Source organism: Microtus oregoni, unplaced genomic scaffold (genome assembly GCF_018167655.1).
Source record: "Microtus oregoni isolate MIOR12 unplaced genomic scaffold, Mior012 000063F_ref0000156, whole genome shotgun sequence".
Classification (NCBI taxonomy): domain Eukaryota; kingdom Metazoa; phylum Chordata; class Mammalia; order Rodentia; family Cricetidae; genus Microtus; species Microtus oregoni.
Window position 1 is genome coordinate 3,896,468 of NW_024543873.1, and position 8,690 is coordinate 3,905,157.

The 8,690-nt window shown below is 43.3% G+C and overlaps 1 protein-coding gene across 1 annotated transcript in view; it reads left to right on the plus strand.

Moving 5' to 3' along the window:
• The window catches only part of LOC121439863 (glypican-4-like), a 109,680-nt gene extending 101,761 nt beyond the window's left edge, over window positions 1–7,919 (plus strand). Inside the window, exons 5-9 of the mRNA XM_041640486.1 lie at window positions 4,445–4,575; window positions 4,666–4,812; window positions 6,602–6,738; window positions 7,281–7,456; window positions 7,549–7,919. Of these exons, the coding sequence (XP_041496420.1) occupies window positions 4,445–4,575; window positions 4,666–4,812; window positions 6,602–6,738; window positions 7,281–7,456; window positions 7,549–7,751 (794 nt within the window). The 3' untranslated portion in view covers window positions 7,752–7,919. The remainder of the gene's footprint in view (window positions 1–4,444; window positions 4,576–4,665; window positions 4,813–6,601; window positions 6,739–7,280; window positions 7,457–7,548) is intronic.
• Window positions 7,920–8,690: the final 771 nt, after the last annotated feature.

Genomic DNA, 8,690 nt, shown 5'->3' on the forward strand with positions numbered 1-8,690 from the left:
TTTTAGACTGAGCGAGAGTGAATTGCCATATTAAGTCTGGTTGAAAGTGCATCAATAAATTGGGTCCCACCAATTCTTAAACACAGAGACTGGGAGAAAAAGATGTAAACATTACACTCTGAAGCATACTTGTGGCCTAGATAGCTCAAAGCTGTGGGAACCCTGGGAAACAAATCTTTTACATACAGAAAAATAGAATCTCATGAAAGGGGAAACATAAACACAAGTGGTGTGGCGTGCCCAGAATGAAACCAGGGGAGAAATGAAAAATAGCCTATGGAAATAAAGACTATGGTATCGCCCTATCTCACTAAGGTCATCCTCTTCCTCCCCTACCCCAATTATACCCTCCCCATATCCAGTTGAGGAGTTTGTGATTCATTTGCTTTTTCTTCTTAAATTGCGGTTTTGGGTTGGTTGATGTTTTTTCTTCTTTCTTACCATGTAGCCCACACTGGCCTCCAACTCACCCTCCTAGCCCCTGCCTCCGAATGGGTGAAATTGCAGGTGTACTGTCTCACAGGTAGCTAAACTTAGTTCTTAAAGAAAGACAGTGGGGCTTCCTAGCTTTTGAACATAATAGGCTTTTCTCTGAGGCAAGCATACCATACGAAAAGCTTTGGGTGACAGTGAGTTTTACTTCCTTTTCTACCCAGGCACCCTGAGGGCAGTGCAGGGACAATTCCACCTTACGTTCTGTTATTGCAGCCTGTCCAGCAGCAGCCACTGCCAAGGTCCAATCACAGCCTTGTACCAAAGGCCAAATTCCTGCCCATCTTGTCTGCGACCCTCCAGATCCTCAGTATATCAAAACCATACTCGGGCTGACCTGATTAATCTTCAGCCTTCAACTGTTGCTGCGCTTCTTATAGTGTATTTTTAAAATTACATGTGCTATCTGTGAAGAAACGGAATTAAACCCAAGTGAAAATGGATCGGATTTTGGAATTGATTTTTCTGCAGCTATTTTAAATGATGCTCTTGGAGTGACGTAATATGCAGTTGTATGTCAGCATCATTTTTAATGGAGACACTACCCTTTATTTCTAATGAAGCTGATAGAAAAGGCCAGACGTAATAGACATGTTAATCTCCTGTTCTTTTTCATGGATTTTTCACAAGGGTTTAATTAATCTCCTCCACGGTTGTAGAATTCAGTCCCAATTACATGCCTGTGCTGTAAATATTCATATTCTCTCTCTCTCTGGAATTTTTCTTTGCTTTGTAAATGACTGTGCAGTTACTGAGTAGTCAAAGATTTGTTTCATCCCTTTGAAAGTCACATCTTGGGGTTAAGTTGGGAAACTGCCTTCAGCTCTTGAGTCAGGTTGGGAGGCTAAAGATGTGGGTTTCTGATTATTTATTGGAGACACAATGAAAAAGTAATCACTTTCCCTAGTGAGAACGGAATACTTTTTCAACACTGTTTTTTATGAGCATACATTAATTATATATAATAATGGGTTTCATATGATATTTTCATACATGCATATAATATATTTGATCAGACTCATCGCCATTACCCTTACTTGTCTCCTCCCACTCCTGCTGATTCCCAAGAAAGGGATGCTTTTCTGGGTGAATTGGGAGGGGCCCCTTAAAACCAGTGTGTTGAGGTGGTCCTGTGGTTGGACCAGACTCGAGACTCTGTTCTCAAAACGAGCAGGCATTTTCCAAATCAGCCTTGTTGCTGGCTTCTCCGTGTTTCCGCAACGGCATCTGCCTATCACCACAAGTTCTAAGTGCTCAAGTCTTGTCAGCCTTCCTCAGGACTGGTCTAACTTTGGGTCCAAATATGGGAAACCCCTTTGGAAACTCAACCTTTAAAAAATGTCTGCCTTTCCACTACCACCAAAAGAAGCTGATTTTCAGAGAATCATAACTTCTTCACGTGCTGTGTCTCTCTTAGCATTCAGTTGACTCAGAGCCAACCCTGTTAATGTCACATGTTGCTGCCAATGGGAATTTAGTATTGGAATTGCTGACGGGGACACCAGCCAGTTCCTGGCGGAGGCAGGAACAAGTATGATATCTCAAGCATATGAGAATTGTGGCCTCCGTCAACCACAAGGAAAATAAAATACCAAACCAGCCGTCTTTGGTATTTCTCTGGGGGACTAGTGGCGGCTGTCGAAGGGGCGGTGGCTAGCCAATCCTGACTTCCTGCAGGGTTCCAGACAGCTTTGGCTTTGGTCTGTGAGCCACAGGCAGAATAGATCCTCAGTCACATTCTTCAGCTATGCAACACGCAACGCCATGGCACCGGCCCCAACAAAGGCCTGGGTTCCCTCTCCATTCCCAGGCCCTTGTGTATGGCCAGTGGCCCTGAGTTTACAAAGACGCCAAACAGCCAGAAGAATTGGGGTTTATGTTTCCTTTCAGGCTTTCACAAACACATTAGGGATCGATTTGGCCTGCCTTTCCTCACCACTAGGGGAATAAATAGGTAGAAAATCCATCCCGCCCCCCTTCGAAACCTCTGCAGTTGGAAAGTTTGTTATTTATTCATAATATTTTGATTTGGTGCTCACGATTTCTTGGCTTGTGAAAGAATGTGCCTTCTGTATATGGTGGTCCCTCTGCTTTGACAGTGACAAACACATTTACACTGTGCTCCGCTTGTTTGCAAAAGTCGCCTTTCTCTAGCACATCAAAAGCATTTTCCCCCCTTTCTCCTCTAGTACAATGGCATATTCATGCTTTCAGCCTTTACTTAAAGGTTAGAGACATCATTTTATTGGTGCTTACTTACTGCGATTACTCTAAAGCATCACACTGCACAGGAATCTGTTCATGGTTGGCAGCTTCACACTTTCTAAAGTGGTGTGTAGTACTTGTTCTAGATTGAAAGTGAAAAGTTGATAACCAACTTTGATTTCCTTTTTAGGATGATGCTTAAAGCCTTTTCCCACTAGAAAGCTTAGGTAGCAGCTCAGCTGGGGTAGCAGCTGAAAGAGACACCCGGCCTTCTGAAAAGGGACACTCTTTTTTCGTTCTTGACATTGAAGTACCTATAGGAGTAGACAGTGGGGATCTAACTTATGGAGTGTAAAGGAGAAAACACCATTTAAAGGTTAACTATTGAAACCCAGCTGCTATGAGCTGGCATCATGCCTCCAGTTGGTTCCCATCACCCAGGGCAGGTGCCTCACGATCACTTGTAACACCAACTCCAGGCTATCAACCAACTGTGGCTTCACAGGCACCCACTCCCACTAGCACATGCCCACAGACAGACAGACACAAATGCACATACGCATACACACAGCAATAAAAAAATAGTTTTTCAAAAGTTTACTATGTGTCAATAATTAACCCATCCCCTTTTCCCCCGTTTGGGGGGGGGGGTTCATTTCCAAAAGTTCTTCTAATTTTGTTTTTTTTTTTAGAAATATTAACTTTGTTTATTTATTATGTATACAATGTTCTGTCTGTGTGTATCCCTGCAAGCCAGGAGAGGGCACCAGACCTCATTACAGATGGTTGTGAGCCACCATGTGGTTGCTGGGAATTGAACTCAGGACCTTTGGAAGAGCAGGCAATGCTCTTAACCGCTGAGCCATCTCTCCAGCCCAGTTCTTCTAATTTTGTACAAGTTATCAGGCAAAGATACCAAATCATAATCCCCAAAAGCATATATGGGAAACAAATAACAGCTTGCTTTCTTTAAGGAATCCAGCACTTGCTAGGAAATGACAGGGTCCTCAAAAGTCTACAAGTGACTTCCAGATATCGGTGAAATGGACAATGTTTGGCATTGTGTTTTGTCTCGTGATTTCACTGGTATCCCCCCAAACATGCATATCACTACTAAATCAGCTGAGGCCCTCGCGTTTGAAAATGGGGTTATCCTAACCCCAAAGTGGCACGCCTCAAAGTTTCATCGTTTGAAGACATTCGGATTCCCAGAACGCTTTCATTTCTATTATGCAGCTGTGCAAGCGAGGATCTGCAATGTCTCTTTAAAGGAAGTGAAAGAAAAGAATCGGTATGCCAGGATTGTAACTGATTTACGATTTCAACTCTCGTCAATGGAACCTGAAAGGAAAAGATGCCAGGGAAGTGTCTGGGAGAACAGGCATGTTCCTCTGTCCCTAGCCAGACTGTCAGCTGGGTGCTGGCTGACATACGGAAGAGTGAGTTAGCCAAAAGATGGGCGATTCCCGACTGAATTTCCATGCCCCGGAACAAAGCATTCATCTGGCTCCTTCATACTTTAGCGAGCTGCTGAGACGTAATGTGTAGATACAATTTGAAATTATAGAAATAGCTAGAAAATAAGAAAAAACTGGGGAAAAAACTGTGTATTATCTCCTTCCCCCTCTCCCTTCCCCTCTTCCCTCTGAAAAAAAAGCAAAGGCAATAAAACGATCGGGCTGATGGTCAAATCTGAACTAATGATTTTTCTGTCTATGCTGTATTGTCTTTCTCCAACGCTTACTAGACGCTATGCTGATGGTGGCAGAGAGGCTGGAGGGCCCCTTCAACATTGAGTCGGTTATGGATCCTATCGATGTGAAGATTTCGGATGCTATCATGAACATGCAGGATAACAGCGTCCAAGTGTCTCAGAAAGTATTGCAGGCGAGACGCTGGGCAGGACAGCGAGACACGCCCTCTGCCTTGTCCTCTAACATCCCTAATACGAACTCACTTTCCCTGTAGGTTTTCCAAGGCTGTGGGTCTCCGAAGTCTCTCCCGGCTGGCCGAATTTCTCGGTCCATCTCTGAAAGTGCCTTCAGCGCTCGATTCAGGCCTTATCATCCAGAACAACGTCCAACCACAGCCGCTGGCACTAGTTTGGACCGACTGGTGAGTACTTTAGCTGGAATGGGTGTGTTCAATGGTAACAAACTCCAAACATTTGCTCAAAAAATGAACTTTTAGTTGGAAGGCATATATGTGTGAGTCTTTTAGGTGTTTAACTTTTTAATCTTCTTGTATGTGGACGGCAGTAAATGTGCCTCGTTTTCTGTCTCGGAAAGGTCCTATATAGTTGAGGAAGTGTGTTGTGACAAGTTGCATCTCCAGACTTCTCTCCAGTGCCATTGTGAATTTACTGAGCATCTGTTATACCCGCCGCTAGGTTATACACAAGGGGAAGCTCAGGGCAGTAAGAAAGGGCCTCGGATTCCAGAGACCTCAACAAAGGGAGCGAAGTGCCAGTCTAAGCTCTTCAGTAAGAGCCAAAGTAATCTCACAAGTAAACAACCTAAAATCCTGAGTTGATTTCATGTGATAACATTTAACTTGTTAACTCTGTGCGTGGATTTATTTTTTTGACCAATAAGCTAAATAATGCCAATTGCAAACATCTTCACATTATCAGCACCATACCCAAAATACGATCCACCTTGTATTTAAGGAAGCAAAGAAGTATCTGCCAAAGTCCTTGTTCAGGTAGAAAGGACGTCTTTGCCATTGGCTATTCTTTCCTAATCACCTTTTCAAAGGAAATTTCTTCATGCAGTAAAACAACTTTGGTTCAGTTTGTCTTCGTTGGGTTTTAATTTATTTTTTTTTTTAAAAAAAAACCTTCCATGGTGCCTTTTAGTATATAGGATTTTAAAGAGAAGTGGGTTGAGGGCAGAGTGACATGGTCTAGGTTTATGTAAGGTCGAAGTTGATGATGGTAGGATAGGAGAAAAATTTAGGCTATAAACAGGTGATACACGGCAATGCCCTATGGCAGTCTGGGAGTACTAGTGCTGTAGTCGGAGGGAACCTAGAGCAGGAAGCCCGACAGGACACTGATGTGAAAAGAAGAATAAAGCCAGTGAAGTTTTCCTGTTTGCTGGATGCTTGATTCAGACCAGGAAAGCCTGGGGTGGAAAGACTGTGTTACAGGCTGGGATGCCAGTTACAGGAGGAAGTAAAGTAGACAGTAGATCCAGGATCCAGGCATCTCCTTTAGAGTTTACACTTGAACTATTAATTCCTCTGAGTGACTGTTTATTTCTTGGTATTTTCCTTCGGTCTGAACTTGAAACACTGAGTTGCATATAATCTAGAAATGATCAAAAGGCACATCCATAAATAGGTTGGGGTTGGCTTAGATTTTAAGATGGATTTAGGTCAACATTATTTTCTTGCGTTTTTTTATTGCTGTTTTATTTCATGTGTATGGACGTTTTGCTTGCATCTGTGTGTGTGTGTGTGTGTGTGTGTGTGTACCACTTGGATTCCTGGTTAAGTGTACAGTTCATAAAAGGGCATCAGATCGTCTGAAACTGAAGTTATAGATAGCTGTGAGCTAGCAAGTGTGTACTAAGAATAAACCCTTGTCCTCTCCAAGAAGAGCAAATGCTCGTAACTACTGAGCCATCTCTCCAGCCCCACTGTTTGTTGAGAAAGTGTGTATATATATATATATATATATATATATATATATATGATGTGTGTGTGTGTTGTGTGTGTGTGTGTGTGTGTGTGTGAGAGAGAGAGAGAGAGAGAGAGAGAGAGAGAGAGTGCCAATGAGTTTACTTCAGGGTCGTGTACAGAGGCAAGGATGAGTGTTATTTGCAGCCTACCAAGTGCTGGGATCATACATTGTAGTTTTGCATTTCTACATAGGTGAGCCGTTTTTTATTTTCTTCCTTAGGTTACTGATGTCAAGGAAAAACTGAAACAGGCTAAGAAGTTCTGGTCCTCTCTCCCAACCACTGTTTGCAATGACGAGAGGATGGCGGCAGGGAATGGCAATGAGGATGACTGCTGGAATGGCAAGGGCAAAAGCAGGTCAGCCTCCCCCGAGGGAAAGAGCAGCTTCTTCACTGTGATCTAAGTGAAGCAGTTCACTGTGGCTAGTGATGCTACAGAAAGTTTCTAGGTGCCCTTAGGCATGGGCTTTGGCATTTGGGTGTTCTAAAAGGCACCCAGATACTTACAAAGGACTGGACTTGGCAGTAGTTCTACCCTGGTGCTAAGGACTGTTAAAAACATTCAGCGCCCGTGGCCCTTGGCTCAGGGTCCTGGCCTTCTCAAAGCACCACTTCTCAAAAGGTCACATTCTCTTTGATGAGTCCATGTATCCCACCCTGGCATACTCTGTGACTAAGATAAGCACCCATTCAGAGGGTGTTTTTCTTTGCCAGAACAATCGCGCCAAAAGAGGTACAGAAACTACACAGTCCCTAGAGGGAGAAGGAACAATTCGAGTTGATTGCAAATGGAAGAACATCTACTCCACTATGCTGGGTGGAGATGCTAACATTCAGCAAATCTTTGCTCGCCTACATTTACTTACTGCTCATTTCAATGGAATTATGTTGTACTTTCAGGTACCTGTTTGCAGTGACCGGAAATGGATTGGCCAACCAGGGCAACAACCCTGAAGTCCAGGTCGACACCACCAAACAAGACATGCTGATCCTTCGTCAAATCATGGCCCTTCGGGTTATGACCAATAAGATGAAGAATGCTTACAACGGCAATGACGTGGACTTCTTTGATATCAGTAAGTGTTGGTGATTTTGACGTGTGGGGTTTGTTCTTTTCTGACCTGATGAGATGACATGTCCTGAAATCTCTGTTCTCTTTTCAATGTAGGTGATGAAAGTAGTGGAGAAGGAAGCGGAAGTGGCTGCGAATATCAGCAGTGTCCTTCCGAGTTTGAGTACAATGCCACTGACCATTCTGGGAAGAGTGCCAATGAGAAGGCCGACAGTGCCAGCGCCCATGCTGAGGCAAAGCCCTACCTCCTCACTATCCTCTGCCTCTTGTTCTTCGCTGTGCAGAGAGAGTGGAGATAATTGTCAAACCCTGAGTAAAAGTGTTCATCATCAGAGAGTTCAAAGGCACCAGTTCTCACTTTTTTTTTTTTTTACCATCCTAGTGACTTTGCTTTTTAAATGAATGGACAGACAGCAACTGTACAGTTTTTACGATGTGGCCACTGGTTTGAGCAGTGTTGACTTTGTTTTCTCATTCAGTTTCTGCTCCTTCAGAAATCGTGTTCAATGTGGCTAACAGTGTAGGTACAGAACCTGTAGTTAGTTGTGCATTTGTGATTTAGCACTCTTCTTTTGTTTTGTTTTTTTTTTCGCTCATTTTATTTGTGGGGCTTTTCTTTTTGAATTATGATCTCACCTTGTTTCTCCCAAGAAAACCAGGCTCCTTTCTTGGCATGTAACATGTACGTATTTCTGAAATATTAAATAGCTGTACAGAAGCAGGTTTATTTATCATGTTATCTTATTAAAGGAAAAAGCCCAACAAGCCATAAAATTTCCATTTATCCCTCTTATTTGAACTGCCTTGTCTGGAGAAGTGGAGGCAACTTGGAGGCTTCTTTTTTCTGTTTGTATTCAATTAGGACAGAATGTGGAGCCACAAACAGGCTTCCGAGCCACTGGTCAAACTGCATTCAAACACCAGTCTAAGAAGACCGTTAGACCCCACTCAGAACTGGGTGCTAGAAGAGACCCATTTGGATTGAGTGGAATCTTGAATTCTTGAATCCACCCATACCCAAAGTGTACCCGATCCTGGAAAATAAAGATTATTGATGTAGGTGCCCTTGAAAGATGAAAGGCACTCAGGGTGCCCCACTTATCCCATGTACACTCTTGGACTTGGGGGGTATATATTAAAAACCAGGCAGCTTAGGGAGCCACCGTGTACCAGTTTCTGTATCCATGCTGACACTCTAGTCCTTTATCCCAATGGCAGTAGCAGGTGACCAACAATCT